Source organism: Crocodylus siamensis, chromosome 3 (genome assembly GCF_052110815.1).
Source record: "Crocodylus siamensis isolate JL-2025a chromosome 3, ASM5211081v1, whole genome shotgun sequence".
In the NCBI taxonomy this organism is placed as follows: domain Eukaryota; kingdom Metazoa; phylum Chordata; order Crocodylia; family Crocodylidae; genus Crocodylus; species Crocodylus siamensis.
The window spans coordinates 192,433,259-192,457,131 of NC_143397.1; the positions used below are offsets into that span (position 1 = coordinate 192,433,259).

The window sequence follows — 23,873 nt, forward strand, 5'->3', positions numbered from 1 at the left end:
TTGTCATGAAAAGAAAAAGAATCATATAGATGACATGATATAATTGAAAGATTGGCTAAAAAAGAGAGGATAGTCTGATTATAGGGTTATGGTCCCAAGGGCTAGCTTTCTCTTTAGGAATCTATGTAACTCACAGCCTCTGGTCCAATACCTGAAAACAGGGAGAAAACAGATACAAAAAATAACTTTTTAAAAAAAACGAAAGTGGAATGAGCATGTCTATATATGCTATATTGTAAAGTTTTCCTCACTACAAAAATACTCATTTAAATATATAAATTATTCAAGAACTTAAAAAAAGTGTGTAAAATCAGTGGACAGTCATGAAATAGAATTTTTATTGGAAAGTAAATAAAGATATTGACAGCTTGAAAACAATTCTGACTTACATGTCTTGACTGAAATGTATTCCTAAATTCCCTTTTTTTGTTTCTTTCACATTCTTTTTCTCCCACAAGAAATGGCCATGTTATAACTACTGTTACTATATATTGGGAATATTAACTTTTCTGGATGACTAGAACACATATCAGGGAGTCAGGAAAACTCATGTTTAATTTGGATTTTCCTCCTAACTTCTTGTGTGATTGTGTGATAGGTAATAACCTGTTTACTGGTCTGAAAAATGGAGATAATATGACTTTGCCCACCTTTGCAAACCATGTCGAGATTCTTCATGCAAAGTACTGTATAAATGATGATGATGTTGATAATTTGTATCACACTTTTAGCCATACTAATAAAGCTTAACTGTATCATCCTGAAGCACTGGAATTACATAAAATATAAAGAAATGGCATCTCCCTAACTTTTCCAAGATATTAATAGTTATTTTAGAATGCATTCTCCAATTTTCTTCTTGCGCATATTGTTTTCTAGTTTCTCATGCTATAGCCAAATGCCAGGCATAAGCATACTGCACGCACATCCATATGCTATTTTTAGAAATAGCCTGACTTTTGACATGAAACAAACACTCTTTCTATGCAAGAGAGGAATTCAATCATTGTATTAAAATTCTCCTTTACACTCTTTATCATTTGGATGACAGTAAAGCTTGTAGAATGATGTCCTCCACAATTAAGGCAAACATGTATCAGACAACATTCAGGGAGACTGGTTTATTCAGGAGGTTCTAAAATAGCTAAAATGTATTATTATTTTAAAAAATATTTAATGCCTTTCCTTACCTTAGAGGTATCTTCTCCTTCATCTTCATGGACTGAACTTGATGGTGAAGGAGTTGCAGACTTGCTTCCAGGTGGAGAAGGAGAGTTGTGGGGAACATTGTTTCCACCCATATTCAAACCAAGCTGAGCACTGAGCTGTGACTGGTTAATGGTAGTCAGCTGCCCATGTGGTATTATTCCTGGTTGCCTAATATCTGCAGGTTGAACCCTTGGTCTCATGGCTGCCATCTGAGGATGGGAACTGTATTGAGCCCCTTCTGTATTCCGTAAATCTTGCATCTACAAAAGGAAAATTGGAAAGTAAACCATGAGTAAAATATTTTGTTTCCTTTGTACTTGAAGGAATCTCTGCTGATCTACCAGTTTGAATCACAGTTATGAGAACAGTCAGTATAGATGGGTCAAAAGTTATGATCTATTTCACAGAGATGGATTTAGGCTACAGGCTGTTGATTTAGATCCAAATTTCCCCCCAAATTCCAAAAACTACTAAGGCCAACATTTCTATTTCTTAAGCCAGTATCAAGAAATACTGTGATTTTTAAGATTCAGAATACTGACAAAAAGGAACTATCTAATGGCTTGATTAATTGACTTCTCAGCTAATTTGCAGCAACAATCATATATGAACCTGAACCTCTAAAGTTGCAAGGTTGATAAATTAATCCATTTTTCTACTTGGGTCACTGGTTTTTAGCAGTAATGAGACATACTATTTTAATTCACACAACAAATGCAGTCTTTGCAAATATTAAAATTAAAAGCACTGGGCGATAAAGCTCTTTACTCATCCAGATGTCAAATGTACTATACATGGGTGCTGTACAGGTTTGTCCACCGCACTCAAATTCAGAGCTGGAGAAATGACTTAAAGCAGACAATAACTTAGTTTTAAGTTAAGTGGTTTGGAGGTGATTTTAAATTGATGTGTTAATTCAAAGATGAAAACAGAATGGATATAGATATCCAAGTCTAACTGAACCATAAAAACACTTATACGTAGTTGGTAGAATTTGACACAAATTGCCACTGTAACACTATAACTGCGATATCAAAATATGTTAATGGTCTACAATATTAGTATAATTATGCTTATTTTACAACCTTTTTGGCCTCGTCATCAAAGATAGTATAACTGGTTAAAATCACTTAAGAAATTCAAGTGTACATTACAACCAAGGTATTTTCTCTGTCCTCCTCTCTCTTGCAACCAATGTTTACTGATCAATTAAATCTTTTTATAACTAAGTCACTGAATCAGAAATAAATAAAATACAAGCATCTAATTTGATCTTTACTGTTCATTACAAAAAAAATTGAAGACAAGATTTTTCAACAGGTATATATTGAGCTCATAAATTGATTCACAGTATTTTTAAGGAAGTGGATGGACCGGTCAATCATGCCAACAGATATACCGGAATCTGACATTAGCCACTTTAAGTTAATTTGATGCTCTAGAAGATATATGAACTATATTTTGACAAGATGACCTCTGGTTATAGCTGTCTTTGTACCACTTTATAAATTAGTACCTCTGGGAGAGAAATGTATATTAACATCTATAATTTAAGTTTATTCAATGACTACTAACACACTGGGTGAAAAAACAGTGCACAACATTGACTGAGGCTCAGATTTGAATCTTGGAAAACATTTATATTGTTACATGATGTTAGTGACTTTTTGTTCCTTTCTTTCGAATACCAGCTTCCCTCCTAGTCAAACATATTAGCCTTGAAAGCTATCATTATCTCTGCCTCTAGCAGACAATCTATATCAAAACAGTTGTACACATAAAACTAACTACTTCTTGGCTGTATCTCTTCTGATCCAGCTGTTTCACTGAATAGCAGTTGGTGAACGGAGAACTAGAACATGGGTAGCCCTGAGGCCTTATTTGCTAATGTTACTCACCAGCTGCTGCTTTATATGGTGTTAGCAGGCAAGGGCTGGAAGTATGCCAGTTGCAGCAAGAACAAGGGAAAGTGAGGTATCTCTGAAGCCCTTCCATTTACCCCTGTCTATCATCATTTGACACTGAACATTGTTGAGTGCTATCCCCAGGGCTACTGAGAAACACTGCTGGAGTTAAACTGTGACTAGAGCTTACGCTATCCCTTTTGTATGCTTTTTTTTGTTTTGTTTTGTTTTTTTTAGGTAACTCTCAAACATTATAAAGGAAACTTCAGTTGAGTGCTAAAGATAAACCTCTTTCATATCATAAAAGAGGCTGAAAAGGCAAAACAAATCTATTTTTGTAAGAAATGTTTACTGTTACTAATGGATTTCAAAAAAGTCAAAAAACAAAGATGATAAAACAAGCCCCCACAACTAATTAGCAAGTATTTTGATCATCCTTTTAAAATGAATACGCAAAGCATGCATACTCAAACTGGAAACTGATTTAATAATATAATTTTAATTATTTTTCTCTAAACGTTTTTATCAACAGGCACTATATATCCTTGATTATCTGAACTGACTCTGGTTTTAAAACCCTCTTCATACATTATTTATTTAGCACCAGACATTGATACCATAGAGTGTTCTGGATTTTTTATGCTATATTCCTCATTTTCAAATGATATTTCTTTTTAAACAACTTGCACTTAGTTTTAGTTCTGACACTGAGACAGGGCAGAACTAGACATCCTGTATTTTCACAGGACAGTACTCTGGATTGGGTGAAGTGGGGGGAGTCAGCAGATAGGGTGGCGTGTGTCAATACTGGCCAGATACATAAAAAGCCAAAACAGAAAAGGAGGAAAGGAGGACTTCTCCTGCCAGTGCAGCTATGAATATTGTAGAACTGTTGTAAGAAACTGCATTTAAGTGCAATTAACTTTTCCTGTGAATTTTTAAACCAGATGGATACACATTTTCAATAACAACAATACAGTACAATACTTTACTTACCCTTTACAAAAATGTGAGAAGGCAGCTTGAAGAGAGCCTGTTCATGTATGTATTCAAAATAAAGACTCAGCCCAACACCCAGTCTGAGAAGGTAGGTTGTGTCCTAGGTATTCACATAAAGGGAAAGACTGGAAGGCAATAAACTGTGTCCCTAATATGTCCCCTCTGTAGGGAAAGGTGGGGAGAGGGAGATCTACAAGACAACTCATGTAGCTGTGGACCTTTTGGCACTATTTCCCATCTTGTCCACCACCACATCTCATCACTTCCTGCAGAGTCCTCCCAAATCCTACAGGCTGCACAGTGAAAACACTGGAGCCATCCCATTTTGTATGTTTATATCCAGCAAGAATTGACCCCTTACCATATTAAAACATTAAAAAAAAGTCACAAAACACCTCTATGGAAAGTAATTTACAACATTTATGAACAATAGAGAATGTTACAGTTAATGATCAATGGTCAAGTTTAAAGTTTTAAGCAACGCACAAAGCTAGTAGGGGTGTGCAAAACAGGCTGTATTCAATTCAGATTCAGCTGAATTGGGGACAGTGATTCGATTCCTTGATTCAGATCACCGTCCCTGATTTGATTCAGTTGAATCTGAAGATTCGATGCTGATTCAGAGAATCAGTGATTTGGCCAGAGACACAGCACAGAGTGCCGGGGTGTGTGTGTGTGTTTGGCAGCAAACTCAGAAGTGGACCAGAAATAATTCTGGTCCACTTCCAGGTCCACTGCCAAGTGCGTAGGGCCCCACCACCCCAACCCTGGCTCAGCAATTGGCTGCGGGGGGACCCCCAGATGTCCCCCCAGATCGAGGAGGCACTGAGCTGGGGGAGAGATAGGGGGGCCCCCTGCATGCTCTCTGGCAGACCCTAAAGTGGACTGGAAGTTCTTCTGCGAGTGTGCTGGGAAGCCCCACACACTCCTTTGGGATGCTCCATCCACTTCATCACAGCATTCATGAGCCACCTGGTACCTTGAGGTGTGTAGAGAAAACATTTAAAGCTGTGTCTATGTCTGAATTGATGAATCTTTTGGAATCTCTCCAGATTGCTTCGGAGAGATAAAAGGGTCTTCTGATTCTATTAAGATTCAAAGATCTGGCCACCGAATTGGGCCGAATCTCCATCGAATTGAATCAGGGACCAAAGCTTTGCATAGCCCTAATAGCTAGGGCCACCTGAAATTCTTTTCCAGTTTGGGGCAAATAGAAGCCAAGAAGTAATAGCAGTAGTAGTATTGGACCAAACACTTATAGTATGGTAGTACCCAAATACCCCAGTCAGATTGGAGACCTCATTGGGAAGGGCACTCCATGGCCAAGCTAGGCCAGATGAAAATTTGTAGACCACCTGATTGACTTGGATCCCTCAACAGAAGGTAACAGAAGTTGCTGAAAAGGGCAGAGAATCATAGAATCATAGAGAAACAGGACTGAAAGGGATCTCCCTGGGTCATCTAGTCCAACCCCACTAAGAAAAGGCAGCTGGCAACAGATTTTTTGAAGCACCACCATAGAAGCTGCAGCATGAATACACTGAATCTGTGCATTCCTGTCCCATGACCTATATTCCTCAGGTTTGGAATGTGCTGGCCACCTGACAAAGAGAACAGAAGATACAACCATTTTTTAAAGTCATACCCTTTTCTCTTTCTACCTCTGGGGAATGTCTTTTTACAATGTCTCTAAACTAGGAGTTAATGTGTAATAATGTGCTCAAACCTTTAAAGGATTATCAAAATATCACTTCTGGCTCAATATAATTACTATCAACTATTGCCCTGAGTATCTGCATATGTCAGTGGAACGTATTCATTTGTACTACTTGGGGAAAGACATTGTTCTTTTATGTGAAACACTATGAAAAATATGGCCCTATATAATCATGCTATTACATGTGTCAGGTTTTTTTTAAAGCTTTCTTCAGAAGCACTGGGCTTTGGATGCAGTCAAGGCTGGGGATTTTGACTGGAGTGTATCAACGCTCCTGATCAGATTTCAGTCTGGAGGTTTCTGGGTAAAGGTTCTTGCTCCTCTGCTCAGAGTCAAACTGAACTCCATATCTAGGGTTCAGAAGCAATTTTTTCCCATGGCTAGATTGGTACAGACTGTGGGAAACATCTTCCTCTGTAACAGGAGGCATGGCTCTTTTTCTTGGATCTTTTGAGCCTTTTTAACAACCTTGCGGCCACAGGGCATTGGCTACCATGGTCTCGCTGGTTTACCTGTAGCAGATTAGGGTATTATGTCCTGTGGTTGTGTCAGGGTTGACTGTGTAGTTTTGCTAAGAGGTTAGACAATAGATTTATATAGGATGGTTGGGATAGGGATCATCCTGCCTCAGGCAGGGGGTTGTACTATAAAATACAGCCTCTATGTAGCTATTCTGGAGCCACATTCAGTAAGCAAGCTGATGAGGGATGTAATACTGAATGCATTTTTTAAGTTGAGGTCTAGTGTCTGAGAACAAAGTTTAAGACAGGAAAATATTAGCAGTTTGGAGCATAAGTATTGTCCTCATTTGACATCTTGAATGAACTTTCTGATTATCTAATAATGGAACCACCTGGTATTTCCAATTGCTTTTTACCTGAGAATCTCAGCATACTTCACACGTATTAGCTAATTTAGTCTATAACACTGAGTCTTTTATCCAACAGTTTTTGAAGGGAATCATCACATTTCTGGATGAAGTATTCAGCTTGTATTGAATTACTGGCACATATCTGAGCACCTGTCCCTTTAAATGCCTGATGGCAAGAACAGGTAAGTTATACAGAAGTTCAATTACTGAATTTACAATGCATTTTGTAGGTGCCAATAGGGTATGCAAACAGAGAAGCTGTGTCACAGTCTGGCTGAAAATATATATCTAGGGATTTCCCCTAAATCATGGCTGTAGAGAGAATAGACTCCAGGCACATTAAATAATGGGTTGTGTTTTCTCCATCAACTTAAAATGAATGTGAAGGGCAGCCCTCCGTACAGAATGCACCCTTGTGTTCCCCACAGGAAAACCTTGTACTGCAAGAAACTTGGGGGCATTATACTGATATTCTTATCTGACCAATGGCCAGGACAGACTCTTTTGAGCCATTCACAGGATTCATCTTATAGTATGAAAAGGAATGCCTTGTTTTCCTGATTTAAACCTGGTTCTCATGTAAAATGTGAGATTACATTGTTGCCAGTTGCTCAAGCTGACATCTTAAGATCCTAAAATTGATCATAAGAAATAAATAGATCTTCAAATTAAATATCAGAGGGGCAGCCAAAATTAAACATGATGTTGCCAAAGTAATCCCTATTTTATTTGCAATGGTTCTCTAAAAAAAGAATTATGGTGTAACAGTATTTCTCCAGAGCAGTTAACAGATAATTAGTCTTAACTAGAATTGCTATTCCATGTATTTCTAAAAAAACAAGACACTAAATGGGGAGTGGGGAAGGAGGGAAAGAGCAGATAAATTTGTCATTTTTATGTTAATCTGTAGAGTAGTCCAAGTGTATACAAGAAACAGAGGATTATACAATGATTTATGAAAACACTAATGCAGAAGGAAAAATATGTAAGGGTTGGATTCATTGAAGCTAGTGCTTTTGTAGGTAATCTTTCCATATCACAGGCAGAATTCATCCTTAGGGGCAGCTGGTGATATGGCCATGATTTCCAACCCTTCACAGGGAGATATTTACTTTGTTTCTAGCTGAGGATCCTCCATAGGAGGCTGCTGAGACAGCTGATAATTCTTTACATCTTGCCTATGAGGAGATGACAATTAATCCTTTTTACACATTGTATCCTACATATGGCTTGTTGTCAACTATGTTCCAGTTACTTCAGTCTGGCCAGTGTGCTCAAATTTCCTTCTAATGTTAAGTTTTCTAAGTAGAATTCTGGATTGGTATATCTCCACATTCCTAGACGGTCCACCTCTTCTCAGCCATTTTCATCCATTTTTTTGGTTTGGTTGGTGTTATAAGTTCCTGGGAAAGTAGGAGGTTGTTGTTGCTTTGCGCTGTTCCAACCTTCTCTCTTAACAAGGAAAGGTATCCTGCATGCAGCGCTTTGTGCCAATTCTTCATTACTTAGTATAGTACCAAGTAAAATTACTGCTATTCCCTAAGCATGTCAGAACCACAAGAGTCATTGGATTAGCAATTCTAAGATTTTTTTTACAATAATTTCTAGGGTTTTTAATTTGCATTAGGGTTCAACTGCACATATTTTTTCTCCAGGACTACAAAGACAAAACACTTAAATGTCTTCTCAAAAATGAAAACATACAAAATCACTTGACTTTAGAAGCCAAGTCTTTTTAAATATTACAAGATCTGTGATAAAATTGTGAGAACTGGTGACACAATGATGGAGTTAAGCTTGGGAGAACGTATCAATTATTTATGGTAAAAAGCCCACCTATGTTTTACAATTATCCAAAATGCAAGTATTATACAATGATGAAATCAGAGTTGGAGTTAAACTTTAAAAAGAGTCAACAAACATGTTAACATATGGAAATGTATAGTTCAACCATCCAAATGTCTTCACTTGGCTCTATAGGAATACCATGCAATAACCATAAACTTATGATTGCTGCATATTAATGTTTGCTGTTCCAGATTAATTGAAACTAACTTATTGTCTAGGGACAGAAATCATCCCAGGTAAGGCTTTGTTTAGTCAGGTCTTAAAAATCTCCAAGGATGGAGATTCCACAACCTTCGCTGGGTAACTTGTTCTACTACCTGCCTAGTGAGAAAGTTTTCCCTAATATCTAATTTAAACTTCCCTTGCTGCAACTTGAGACTCTTGCTCCTTTTTATGACATCTATCACCACTAAGAACAGTCTAGCTCCATCCTCTTTGGAACCACCCTTCAGTTAGTTGAGGGCTGCTATTAAATCCCCACCTCAATCTTCTCATTTCCAGACTAAATAAACCCAATTCCCTCAACCTTCCTTCATAAGTCATATGCCCCAGCTCCCTAAACATTTTTGTTACCCTCTGCTGGACTCTCTCCAATTTGTCAACATTCTTTCTGTAGTGGGGGCCCCAAAACTGGACACAGCAGCCCAGATGTGGTCTCACCAGGGCAGAATAGAGGGGAAGAATCACTTCCTTGACCTGCTGGCAATACTCCTACTAATGCAGCCCAGTATGCCATTAGTCTTCTTGACAACAAGGGCACACTGTTGACTCATATTCAGCTTACTGCCCATTGTAACCTCCAAGTCCTTTTCTGCACAGCTGCCGCCCAGTCAGTCAGTCCCCAGCCTGTACTGGTACATGGGATTGCTCTGTCCTAAGTGCAGAACTCTTGGAGGTCCAATCCTTCAATTCGTCTCCCTGAATCCTAGTCCTATTCTTTAGTGTATACGCTACTCCCCCCAGCATGGTTTCATCTGCAAACTTGGTGAGGGTGCACTCTATGCCATCTTCCAGGTCATTGACCAAAGATACTGAACAAAACAAGTGGGCACTCCACTTGATACCAGCTGCCAACTAGACATCCAACCATTGACTACTACCCTCTGAGCCTGATGATCTAGCTAGTTTGCTATCCAACATCATCCAGCTCATACTTCCTTAGCTTGCCTGTCAGACTATTGTGGGAGACCGATCAAAAGCTTTGCTCAATTCAAGGTGTACCACATCCACTGGTCTCCCTGCATACACAGAGGCATCATCTCAACATAGAGGGCAATCAAGTTGGTCAGGCATGACTCGCCCTTGGTGAATCCATGCTGACTGTTCCTAATCACCTTCTCCTCCAAGTGCTTAAAAATGGATTCCTTGAGGACCTGCTCCATGATTTTTTCAGGGACTGAGGACAGGCTGATCAGTTTGTAGTTCCCTGGAGCCTCCTTTTCCCCTATCTTAAATATGGGCACTATATCTTAAATATGGGCACTATATCTGCTCCTTTCCAATTGTCTAGGACCTCTCCCAATTGTCACGAGTTTTCAAAGATGATGGCCAGTGGCTCTGCAATCACATCAGCCAACTCCCCTCAGCACCCTTGGGTACATCCTGTCTGGCCCCATGGACTTGTATATGTCCAGCTTTCCTAAATTATCCCTAACCTGTTTCACCACAGTTCGCAGCACTGTTTGCCGAGCTGGTGAGCAGCCAGGTGTGGTAATTTGGGGGCTGACCTTATCTATGAAGACTGGGGTGATAAAGGCACTGAGTACTTCAGCCATTTTTGCATCCTCTGTCATTAGGTTGCCTCCCTCGTTCAGTAAGAGACCCACACTTTCATCCTCTTGTTACTGACATACTTGTAGAAACCCTTCTTGCTACTCTTCATATCCCTTGCTAACTGCAACTCCAATTGCACTTTGCCTTCCTGAGTTTATCCCTGCATGCCTCAGCAATACTCTTATTCTGTTCCCTTGAAACTGAGTATACCCAAATGCCAAATCCTTGGTGCATGTGAGCATGTGTGTAAGTGCATGGGTATATGAAATTAAAGTCAAGGGGCAAATTTAACAGTTAAGATCAATTTCTATATTTTACATGCACCTCAGAGGTTGATTTCTAGGAAAAGGCTTGTTAAGAAACAACAATCAGTGCAGAATGAGCATAGACACTATAGTTTAAAACAAGTTAAGAGAATAAAACAGAAAGGCCATATGTTTTAATACATCCTTGTTTTTATTTCATTTGTGTCACTAACCAAAAAATAAAAATAATTAAGAAAGATCAACATCTTGGGAGTACATCTTTATTGTACTCTAGTGTAAATATAAAGTGGGTGGGGGCTGCAAGGAGAGTATCACTCTAAATGTGTATTCCATGAAGAAAATCAGTCAACATGAAATACTAGAAACCTTACAAGTAAAATGAATCCTAGACGACTGAGCCCAAATTATTAAAGAACAAAACAAACCAAAAAGCACTCGCCCCAACTGGCTATTAAATTTGCTAGTAATAACTTCCAAAACTCATTCAGTCAAAAAAAATAAAAATAAAGTCATTTTGATTGTCTTATGTAGTGTTAGTTCTGTAAGTGACCTTAAGCGCCTTTAAAACAATTAAATACTCAAAATTTGACTGCAAAATTTTATAGTATGATCACATAATGACATGAATGCGGTAATACAGTTTCTGTATTTCTTGGTACACAGTTAATTTCGTGACTATTAACATTCTTTTCTACTCTATGTTTTAATATCCTTTGAGTCACACAGGGCTAAGGTCTCAAAACTAATCATGAAAAAAAACTACTGACTGCTATTCACTCTAATATAATAACCCTTTATTTAAAACAACCTCCAATAAATTTCATTATAAGAAGTTATTAAAAGGGTTAAAAACCTATTAAATGTCAAAGAATTTGCCTGACTCAAACTTCTAATAAAGAAACAGAATAGGCTTTCTTTTTGAATTATTTAAATCTTTACTGACTGTGCATTGAACCATGAAATTAGAAAAGTGTTATTAGAAGTGTTCTCTGGTTTTTATAAAAGTTGTAGCATAGAATATATCAAACCACAGTCTTTAACTACACTAGTTAAAGAAATAGGTTTTTAATCCCACATACATGGTTTCTACTGATATAAAAGGGTCATAATTAAGACTCTGGCCTGCAAGCTGAAGATAATAAAATTATTATTACAGGAGCATACATGTTCATTTGGTATATTCTGAATGCATGTTTCCATTTTAATTTGGACAAATATCTTCAATTTTGTTTGATCTTGCAAAGTCCACTAATGCAGACCCTCTCAGCAAACAATTAGACTTTTAATAGTGACTCAATTGAAAGAATTAATGGTGAATAATTTGTGTTATCTTTTTTTTTTGGAGTGTCTAATGCTTACAGGGTCAACAGCAGACACAGGCTGACACCAGACAAATGAGATCTAAGAAGTGCAAGTGAAATATTCTTGCACACTTCTCTTGATAACTGTATTAACTCTCTGATGCTTTTATTTAACAAATAACTCTGGGTCAATTTGTATTTTAGCAATTATTCATATGTGGAAACAAATATGCACTTTACAGAAACCTTGGATCAGCAGTGATTCAAAAAGCTTCAGTCAAATGCACCTGAATCAATATTATTTCTGCAAAACAATGCAGTCAGTAAGAGACTTGGAAGGGGATGGGCAAAGTAACACTGGTTTACCTTCTTGGGACAATAACAGAAGTCTGCATGGTATCTGAAGCTTCTAAGGTTAAGAATGTTACATGATATATGGAAAACATTGGTAAGGGATACTGGTTATCATTCCACTCATCAAAATGTCTTTGCTGTGCCCAATCCTATGAAGTACAAGCATCTCCAGAAAAGTTCTAGGAGCCTCCTCATCACTCACTGAAGACAGTGTAGCTTAGCAGAACTTGGTGAAAAGCACCAGAAGAAAACAGGAGAAGTAAAGCTAAATAGCAGGTATCTTCACAATCCTGAGCCTGCGATTGACTAACAACACTGCAGTGCTGCAACTTATCTATGACTAGCCGTAGTCCCGGCTGGCCACTTTGTTCTATTCCATTCTTGCTTAGGTAGGCTCCTATACTGTCACAATAGTCTGACAGCTCCTATACTGTCAGAATAGAATTGCCGTTCGCTCATTTTCTTCTCTGGTAGCCAAAGCTGCTCTGAGTGCACTCCTTTTTTCCCTAAATAAAGAGGGCTAGTTTTGAGCTACTATTTTAAGTTTCAGCCATCTGGACATTTCCCCCAACTTTGCCTCCCCCCACCCACTGTCATCCTCCAGTAGCTCATTCAGTTAATTTCCTAGCAGTTTTGCGCTCTCAAAAAATCTGGACCCCTTGAGAACTGAGTATGCTCAATGGCCTGCAGGAATGGGAGACTGAAGCAGCATTCTTGTTATTGGCTATAAGCAGGAATAGATTACAAGGGTCAGATTTTTCCTTATTTTGTTCATGTGTATGTGCAAAAGTGTCAGTCACCCACTGATGTTCATCTAAGTTGAATTTGGTCATAAGTATTGTAAAGTACTTTTGTACACTTAGTATTAGTAATCAGTGGGGGGGGGTTAAATTCAGTGAATATTATTGTAAAATGAGTATTTTAGAAGATTACATTAAGACTCTAACAGAGGTTGGTTCCTATAGAATAAAAAGTAATAGTTCATTCTGAATTGAAATTTTACTGAAATTTTTGGCTTAAAGTGATTTTTCTAGGAATCCTAAAATTACAGGACAGCAGCACAATCTGTGATTTCATTCATATACAATATTTTAAATATTTTGTTTTAAAACATTTATATTAGTCTGCCCATGTGACTGGCTTGGGTATGCAACTTATCTGTATGTCTGAGGCCAGAAACAGACATTGTCTTTCTACCAGCATGAAGTTTTTACAGTTGCACAAAGGCCAAGCAAACAAATGTCCTTACCCTTTGTTGTGCCACAAATGCCCAGAATTATGGCTGTGACAGTAGGTGGTATACATTTATGCCCCTTTCTTTTTACAGAGGATATCTGTTTGTCTTACGGTAAGTGAGTATGGGTAGCCTAAAGCTGCCCACACTTTCCAGCTGCCCTGGGCAGGTCAGGTGCTCCTAGGGCTTCAGGGCCCGATCTTTCACATTCATTCCCGAGGCATATAGGATCAGGCCCCCCAAGTGCCTGTCTGGGGTTCCCCGATTTGCAGACGCATGTCCTGGAATCACCTGGCAGTGTGATTCTCTGGATGCATGCATCATACTGTCACTCCCTGACTCAGTGGACACATCTAGAATAGGGAATCCCAGGTTCTCCCATTTGCAAAGGCACACCCCAAATCAGGGTGTGCTGAGAGATTTCCAGGGTGTGTGCTTGCAAGCAAGGAGTGCAGGGTTCTTCCATTTGCAGTTATCGTATCAGGCCCCTGAAGCTCCAGGAGTGGCAGAGTCCCAAACCTGTAGGACAACAGGCAATATCTGTCTTGCCCAATGAAGCAGATCAGCTGTGCTGGGACAAATCCAAGTGTCTCATGCTATGATAACAAGCCATGCAGGACTAAAAGTCTTTGAGGAATACTGTAGTTATACTGAATGACCAAGTAAGCACTCATAATTCTGATACTGACTATAGTACGTAAATGGGATAGTCACCCAATTTAAATCTACCTGACTTACACATGTTAATAGTGGGGACCTGAGAAAAAACACAGATGGAACATAAAATAGGTAAAGTATAACTGTAAGCTATGACTTTGTGAATATATATATTGTGCTGATCTTGCTTGTCCTCCTCCCCCTCCCATACTCTCTTAGAAAGAATTGCAAAAGTGCTATAACAACTGTAGTTTTTGAGAGCAACACACCTGGGACCGGCTGATGACCTGTGTCTGCCTGTTCTCACCCCATGCATGTAACTGTCATTAAAGTCAAGGGACTATGCATGGTCAGTCCTTCTGCAGCATCTGGGACTGGGCAAAGAACTGGGAAATTTTCAAGTTATGGTAGCTCAAATGGAAAGACGTTTTAAAAGTGAACTTGAGTGGAATGTTAGCTGGCTTTTGCCTAAATTCTGCTCCAGATGTGCTCGTGTTTGATTCTGCTTGATTTCAACATAAGTTTCATTTGGCCATTTGACAGAAAAAAAGAATGTTCCTCTTCGAATATGATTTATCACAAAACCTTGTGCTCAGAGTTCAGCCTTGGCTTGGTACTATAGATCTCTCTAGGGGAAAAAGAGAGAAAGCCTAATTCATAGGATGACTAGGTCGAACGGTCACAAACTCCCGCAAGACCGTTTCAGGCTGGACATAAGGAAGAATTTCTTTACTGTCCGAGTCCCCAAGGTCTGGAACAGTCAAGCACCTACATTGAACACCTTCAAGAGTAAATTGGATGCTTATCTTGCTGGGATCCTATGACCCCAGCTGACTTCCTGCCCTTTGGGCAGGGGGCTGGACTCGATGATCTCCCTAGGTCCCTTCCAGCCCTGATGTCTATGAAATCTATGAAATCATGGCTTTCCAGTCACAGAGTCACACACAGGAGTAGGAGCAAGATCTACTTTGAGAGAGAGCATCCAAGTGGTTAGGAGGCTAACCTGAGATGTGCGGGACCAAAGTCCAAGTACCAGCTTTGCTTGATTCAGAATGATCTGGTTTGACAAAATGTTCTGGCAGAACAGAGGCAAGGCTGGAACTTAATGCTACCATCTATCATATCCCAGGTGAATGGTATCTACTCTTTCTGTTTATACAAGAATGTTTGAAAGGTTTCATTTTTCTTCTGATATGGAATGGAAACAAAACTCTTAGTTTCTGTAAAACACAACTGTTGTCCTCTGATCAGCACTAATTTGCCCTTTTTACATGAGGTCTTAATATTCTACCATCCCAGGTAGGTACTCTGATGAGGAATTTCACTGGTTCTAAGGCCTGGAGGGGACTTGAGAGAAAGGAAATGGCCTCAGTGCATAAAATACCCTTATTTCAATAAATAATTTATTTTAGAAATCATCTCTCTCCAACAGAAATAATGGAATTGTGTTAGCTGTTGAAGCCCCTAGCAAACATTTACATGAAGAATTCTGTTATAAGACATATTTATTTGCAATTGGGATGCATATTCACTGCACCTACTGAATAAACAGCTTTACTTCGCGTTCTATTCTTTTACATTTCAATGAAAAAAAAGGCACCTGGGTTTGGGAACTAATTTCTAAGCACTAAATATTGATGTATCCACTCAAATGTAAAAAAGGGGGGAAACACTTTCCCTAATTTCTTGTTGTTTTTATATTGCATTAAGGCATGCAGTGACTGATTTTCTTTCATATATCAGTCACATATTGTATTTACTGTTGTTCAAAAGTAATGCTACTTTCAGGTAGAGGTGCACCGATTCATCGGTCCAATATCGGATTGGTACTGATATAATGTATCAGATATTAGCCCAATGGTACTGACAATTTGGCTGATATATGTCCATGCTGCATGCAGCTGCAGCGCAGCACTCAGGCAGTGAGGAGCACAGCTGGCAGCATGGAAAGCTGCCTCTAACTGGTAGGTCCGGTGTGGTGAAAGGGGGGGCTGATAAATACCCCCCACAGTGAAAGAGGGGGTAGGAGCAGGCACTGCCCAAGCAGGGTGGAGCCACAGCTCACTGGGGTGGGGGGTGGCTCCCACTGCTTCTTGCACCTCAGGAGGGCATGGGGGGGCATGTGTCCCCCAGATCTGCATGCAGCAAGCTGCAGCTGAGGCTATGTAGGGCTCTTTTCAGTGGGGGCTGGGCTTGGAGCATGCCAGCACTGGGAGTATGATGTATCGACCCCAAATTTTGCTACCGCTCTGCTCTTCCTGGTGTGTGGGTGGAGGTGGGGTAGTGGGTAAGGGCTGTGCTGGGTGGCTGGCAGTGGCAGTGCTGGGAGCAGAGCGGTAGCAAAATTTGGGGTGGATGCAGCATCCTTCAAGCACTGCTGGCATCCACTCTGAGCCAAGCCCCTACTGAAAAGAGTCCCACACATTCCTGGTTGCAGCCCGCCCTGCCCTGCACAGATCCAGGGGGCACACACCCTGCCCATAGCTACCTGGGGTACAAGCAGCAGCCATGGCTCCGGTCCCCCTCTGCCCCACCTGGGTAGCACCTGCCCCTGCTCCCTCCCTTACCATGGGGGGCGTTCATCTGGACCATCCCATGCCCCTTCCCTCCCCTCTACCTTTCCACCACACCAAACTTACCAGCTAGAGGCAGCTGTATCAGAAAATGGATTGGTATCGGCTGATATGCCTCCTTAAATATCGACTATTGGTACTGGCCCCAAAAATCTCTATCAGTGCCCCCCTACTTTCAGGTTTTGTAATTTGGGGAATTTGTGTTTTTAAATAATTTCAGCTTGATTCTGCAATGTAATAAGCCTCATGGAATTAAATGTTAGAGGAGCACACCCTTGGTAATACGGGGCACTTTTATGTGTGTTCTGGTGGTAGGGGCGCAGGGGGCAGCACTTTAATTAGAGCAGTTCCAAGAGCCACTCTAATTAAAGCACTGTCGTGTCTTCTCTATCAGTGTCCCCATGCTTGAAAATGGCAGCAGTCTCAGAAGATTAACTAATGCTTGTTAGTTCAAGCACCCCCACTGCCATTTTTAAGCAGAGGGACACCGATACACAAGACATAGGAGGCTGCTGGAGCGCAACAATTGCCATGTTCCAGCAGCGTGTCAGCTCAGCCTCTGTGCTCATGTATGCTGAATGCTGAAATAGTGAACAAGTCTAAGTACACACAAAGCTAGAGAATGAACATGCTTTTACAATCCTCTCTACTTGTAATTAATTGTGAAACCATAAAATAGTCAAGTAATTTTTATGAAAAAAATGATTTTGATCATTTAATTGATTTGGGGTTAAAAGATCTTTTATCACTTCTTTCTGTTCTTGAACATTCTCAGTATGTGTGCCTTTGCTAATGCAAGATAAAATTCAGTTTGCAAAATGGTTAACTCAGAAAAGACTTTTTCCTAAATTTGATTTTGTTATAAAGTGATACATTTACTGATATTATTAACATCATTTTCCCAGCAATACACACCTAATAACTAGAAACCCAATGCCATAGTCAAATACTGTGGTTTTTGAAAATGTTAAACGTGTTTTACTGCAAGGCAAGCCACTTCTTGTAAGTTATGAAAAATATGCTTGGCTTTCAGGGAAAAATAGATTAATGATATGCTAACAAATTCATCATTCTCCTGTATTATATTATTTACAGTTTTGTCTCTAAAACCTTTTCAATATCTCCAGCATAATTATCTGTCTCAGCTTGCCAACTCCAATACTGTAATTCTGAAACAGAAAAAAATCTCAATGATTTTATTTTTTGCTGCAGAGAAATGTGATGGACACCCAGCTGTTTCAGAAGATTAAAATTAATATATTTATACTGTTAAATGTACATTTCAGAGGAACATGATGTAAGTGAAAGTCCTCAGTGCAAGTTGGTTTGTTTTTTAAATTTGAAACCACCTGTACATTCTGCTAAGTTCTTCAATTAACAACACTCTTTTAATGAAAGCATGTTGAAAGTAGAGGTAAAGCCTCCTAAGAAGAGGATAAATCTACTTCGGTCACTTTGGACAGAACCTGTAATAACATAAGGCCAATCACAGCTTAGGTATTTTTAATTCATTTATGTATTTTCCCTGTACCTTTTAATTCTGAAACTCTTTCTTTGTCATCACATCTACATTCCAAATAAAAAATGTTTTGCTGAGGACACTTCCTTTTTAATTTATTTTTCAAACTTGTACTTTCGTTATTGCACAACAACCAATGTTTGGGGAAGTCAGTTTTTATAGCCTTTTAGATAGTAATTTCATTCTATTCCTGTACACCAGGAAGCAAGCTGCAGGCATCTGCAGTGAAAACATTCTATGATGCAGTTTTGGTCTTTATAGCTTTTATACATGCAAAATACTTTGGTAAAATTCTGGTGTCAGTGAAGTTCATAGCAAAACTCCCATGATTATAGCAGGGCCAGGATAGTACATGTTGTATGTAAAAGCTACCACACCATCAAGGGGATTACTACTCTGAGGGAGAAAGAAACCTAAATATTGGGAACTTTACGAGACACATAAAATATCTATCTAGGAGGGAAAATGAGTAAGGGGGGAAAAGAACTGATGAAGGCAGTTGGTGTAGGATGAATTCCATTACAGTAAAGGAAGTGGTTGTGCAGTTCAGCGATGTCCCAAATTAAAGAAGTGGGTTGGGATGAGATTTGGCCATTTCTTATTTTCTTTTATTACAAAGGCCTTCCTGCGCCCAAATACAAAGCTAGAGTGGAGTTAACTTCAAAAACTAAAGCCATTTACAAACTGTTAATGACTTTACAGCTATCACAGAACCCCTGCCTTGCTGAATCCAAAGGAATATGTAAGCAGAGAATTTTCTTTACCTCACTACGCCATTTGTGTTTGGCTCCATCAGACATGCCAAAATTCTCTTGGTTTATCCACATCTAACAGTGCAAATACTGAGTGGTACCCTGTAGCATCCTTGAAAAGGTCTCACAGGACTCCAGAGTGCTGTGGCACTCTAGTTGAGAATCACTTTGATAAAGAACTCTCTGCCCAGCCTACTCCAGAGTTCAAGACAGGACGAGCATATTAAGCATACGAAATAAAACCTCTACCACCTTTCTGTTAGTTTTTGATGTCAGTTTAAAGCATTAGTCCTTATTTTTTTAAAGCACTAATGAATCAAGCCTACTTGAATCCAATGCACAATATTTTGTCATATTTATAATCAATAGGTTGGCTCCAGGAGCTTATGTTAGCTGTCAAAGCAAATGCACAATACAATGTACATATAACCTTGCATTCTGCCTCCTAGTTCACTTCTGCTGCAGAAATTTTATTAATACTCCAGGGCAGACATGTCTTTCACCTGCAACTGGGAATTTTACAGCTTCAAAAACCCATCCTATGCTACCTTAGTTCTCTCAGTCAAGGAATCATTTTATTTATTCTAGGCCAAAATTTCCAAAAGGTAGTTGGCTATGTGTATGTAAAAGTGCATCCATTATTGTGCACATAATTACTGCGATTATGAATGCAATTCAGACAAATATGCAAGCAAACTGCAAGCTAAGCCTCTAACTGGCAATCTATGTGTGCCTTTACCCAATTTGCATTTGCAATTTTCATAATTGCCTACCCAGTTTTAGTACGCAGATCTCAGGACTAAGTTTATATAAAATTTGACTCTGGATAACTGATGAAAGACTGATGAGGGATGTGTGAGTGACTTGTAGAATAAGGAAATTAGAAGCACATGGAGAGAAAATAAACCAAACAAAGTCAACTTTAACTTGCACGTTGTCCTTTGTTTACATTACAGTTTGAAAGGGGAGAATATGAATATTGTGCTAGCTGGGTCAAGTTCTCTCAATTATCCCATCTCCTCCTGTTTTCAATATTCAACCTACCTCTTTGATAGTCAAGATGTACAATGGCTTTCAGGCAGAATAGCTATGCATGTATAGTGTAATTTACACTAAGTGAAATTGTCATTTTAAGTGTCTAACACTTATTCTGAGAAAAAAAGAAGAGGTACACCTCCTGAATATAAAGGCAAAATAGGGCTCCTGCAGTATGTTTACTAGGATGAAACTGAATGAGTATACAAGTGCTCCCCTTCTCTGCAGCATGAAAAGAAAGCAACTGCATTCAACTGACAGAATCATTTCAGCAAATTATACTTCTATTGCTAATGTTACAACCATCTTAATAAAACTCTTGACTCATTTGTTATGTGTTTTATAGACCCAAGTGAATAAAAGCAATTAGAATAAAAGACTTACCTAGATATTTCTGTTAACCTTGGTCATTAACATCAGAAAGGCACTTGTATTTCTGACTGAATTTCTAGGAGAAATGTACTAAAATACTTAAGAAATATACAGGTGTGGGGGGGAAAGGATGCTAAAGTACCTTTCATACACCATTAACCCAGCTCTGCTGTACTTTCATATGCAAAGCTCCCAATGACTTCCATGCAGAAGAGTTCTTTCTGGGATGAACTGCATGATCATGACCTATATATTTAGCTACTTAACACGATCTGAAAATCAAAATACTTTTTGTTGATATCAAATATACTTTCTACAGTTAGTAGAATATTAATAAAAACATTAGCTTAACAAAATATGAAATGGTGGTGGCAGTGATTTTGGAAACAGGGTTCCTTTTTAAATAAAATACTGATAGTTTATGAGATACCACTACATAGTTTGACAGGAACTCTTTATAGTTATTGTTCTGCTCTTTATTGTTCTGGAAATGTGGTTCTACTCTAAAAACTGGCTGTGTAAATATGACATTATTATTCAACAGCTGAATTATAGGCATCTTAATAAGAATATTTAAGAAATGTATTATTCCAATATAGCATTCTTATTTCAAAACCTGCTCCCTTTAAAATTTCAGAATGTTGTCACTTTATTTTACTGATAAAAATAAGTTTTAACTTTATATTACTTCTGTTGGCATTGCAAAGTCAACATAGCTTTGAAAGTATGAGCTGGGCTATATTTTGGCTGAGATGATCCAGAGAATTCTTAACTAAACTTGAAATGCAATGCCAAATCCAAATAAACTCCACATGTAATACTAAAAATTCCCATATTAAACAAAAGTGCAAAGTGTTGAACAGATATAAATAAGCCTATGATGTGAAGGTAATGTGGGTGCTTCTAGATGGAGGCAAAAAAATCAACCTGTGGTATATGGAAGTAAGAAGGAAAGGACCTTCCAATATTTCAATTCTGAAAAAAATCCTTTTTTTCATAAACACATTTCACTTGTAAAATTGAGCAAATCTAGTGTGGAAGTCACAGAGTGAACATGGCTCACAGAATGCCATTTGTTCAGCTGCTTTTTAGAGTTTTCACTACACTAAAAAATAAAAAAAAGACATAAATCCTATACTCTTAGTATAGAACACTAAGTATAATCTGTACTTGTCTACTAATAATACATCTCCCAACACCTTTCCTTGTCCATTTCTTTTACACTTGATGCATAATTTCCTTTCTCCTCTTTGTCCAAAACTAGGTTAAAGTGAAACTGTTTCAGAGCTTTAGATCAGCTTGGCTTTATGTGACTGAATAACTTAGCTCTCATTTCATGGACTCTAATAAAGATTAAAACAAAGCCCTAATTTTCTTCCTAGTGCCTGGGATGACACACACACACTATGAATTAGGGAGCTTGGTGAATTTGGGAAAAAAAGTATCTTTACTTCCGGCCTCAGAATAAGGGTAGTATTGTACAGCAAGGGTGACACATGGAAGACTGGGGAGGGAACAGGCAGCACAGTGGCAGAGAAAACAAAATGGGTAGAAAAGTGCATCAGAAATATGCAAAAAAGATGAATCTCTTTACAAGGATCATCTACTAGGTCACTCATGATCTCTCTGAGTATACAAAGGCTCTAATTCAAGGACCAACAACAGCAGTGTCTTCCTATTGACTTTAGTGGACTTTGGGTCAGGTACTTTCATTGCACATAAGGAAGTACTCATTCTAACAGTGTATTGCTGTAATAAGGGAGTACAATATTTTCAAAGAGGCTAGAGGTCAATACTATGTATTTTTAACTCTTTCATGAAGACTGAAATAACTTTTAGAAAAGAAACCATACGGTATATGTAATTTTAAAACTATGTTCTGATATTTCAAAGACTAGAACTTAAAAGGCTCTGTGTATGATGATCATTCTTTATGAAAGAAAAAAGGAATAGGGTAAAAAAACAACATTTTTTCAGGATTCAATACAATTAAATTACAGTGGTTGTCAATAAACAGCTAACATCTGCCAGCAGCATTCATTAGAAAGATGTGAGGTACTTCAAATGCATCCCATTTAAAATGTGCAGAGAAACAGATGTGTAATAACTATGTTGAATGTTGACTTTAATGGAGGACCCAGCATGCAGTAGATGACATATATTAAACATTTCTGTGGCTCTTAATGGGGCACTTTTAGTTATTTTGGATACAATTCTGATGTCATTAATGCTAGGAATGACATGAACATACAGTCAGTGTAAATGAACTCAAAATCAGGTCTTTGATCTCTACAGTAGCTTCAGAACAGTCATTTATTTTATATGAGAGGCAAGGTTTATTTCACACAGACTTACAAAGGATGTCAGTGCTCTGCCACTAAGCTTTTTTGAAACTGCAGCCTTTTCAAGTGAGTAAGTTCATCAGCAGTTTCCTAGCTTTGGTCAACATGCTGCCTACTCCACATGGTGAATGGTGACTGACTGGTCCACCATGGCAGCAGCATAACTAGGGCAGGATGAAAGGAACACCAGCCCTGAACACCAGATCAGGTGCAAATTTGCTCCCCTCCCTCAAGAAGTCTTTCCCACAAGCAGCGCCAGGCCAAACACTGCATCTGGAGGGGGAGGAGAGTACAATGCCTCTGTTTTGCCATGGGAAGCACAGCCCTGTCCCCAGGAGTTGGGGGCAAATGGAGCACCAGGAGCAGCTCCCAAGAGCCTGCACCCTGCCTGTGCCTCACTGGAAGCAGCCCAAGCTTGTCTTGCCAGGAGACGATCAGCAGCAACAGCAGCTGCTGCTCAACTGAGGAGAACCCCAGCAGGTAACAGTCCCCTTCCTTTCCCCTTTCCCTCTGGCTCTTCTATGTTCAGCAAAATTCCCTGCTCTGTCCAGGCACAGAAAGAGCTCTTTGCACCTCTGGACCACATACATTTTACAGTGGTTTGTACATGGGCTGTACAGCTTCAGTTCCCAATGCCTCCCCAAGATTCTTAAAACAGTAGTTCTGGCTAACTAACTTGTGAACACTTGCCAAGTTTGATCGCACTCCACACACACTTAAGCAGCACAGCCTTGTTGAGTTGCATATGAATTAGAGTTGAGCTAGGCTTTTACTTTCAAGGCTTCCCAGAATTTTCCACTTTTCAGGGTAGCTGGTTATATTATCTTGCCATTGCTTATACCCGCAGGACTGGAGGTCATATAGGTGTTGGTGTTAGTGAAAGAGAACTTCAAAGTGATAGAAGAATCACCACTGTAACTATGTATTTATTATAGAAAAGACATAAGCCTTTCAATCTCAAGATAAGGGGATCTGGTGGTAGGGGTTTAGTACAGGACACCACATCAGGAGGAAGAGCTGGATCTGGAATTCTCCAGGCAGCTGCTGGAGCCCGCGCATGCAAAGGATGTTGTGGTCATGGGTGATATGAATTACAGTGACATCAAGTGGGAGGAGCAGTCGGCCAGGTCTAGCCACTCACAAAGGT

The 23,873-nt window shown here is 39.1% G+C and overlaps 1 protein-coding gene across 2 annotated transcripts in view; it reads right to left on the bottom strand.

The window, feature by feature from the left end:
* TOX (thymocyte selection associated high mobility group box) overlaps nt 1–23,873 on the bottom strand; it is a 302,827-nt gene that overhangs the window by 55,106 nt on the left and 223,848 nt on the right. For both annotated transcript variants that reach the window (XM_090040035.1, XM_090040036.1), the window contains one exon: nt 1,191–1,469. In XM_090040035.1, the coding sequence (XP_089896161.1) occupies nt 1,191–1,469 (279 nt within the window). The remainder of the gene's footprint in view (nt 1–1,190; nt 1,470–23,873) is intronic.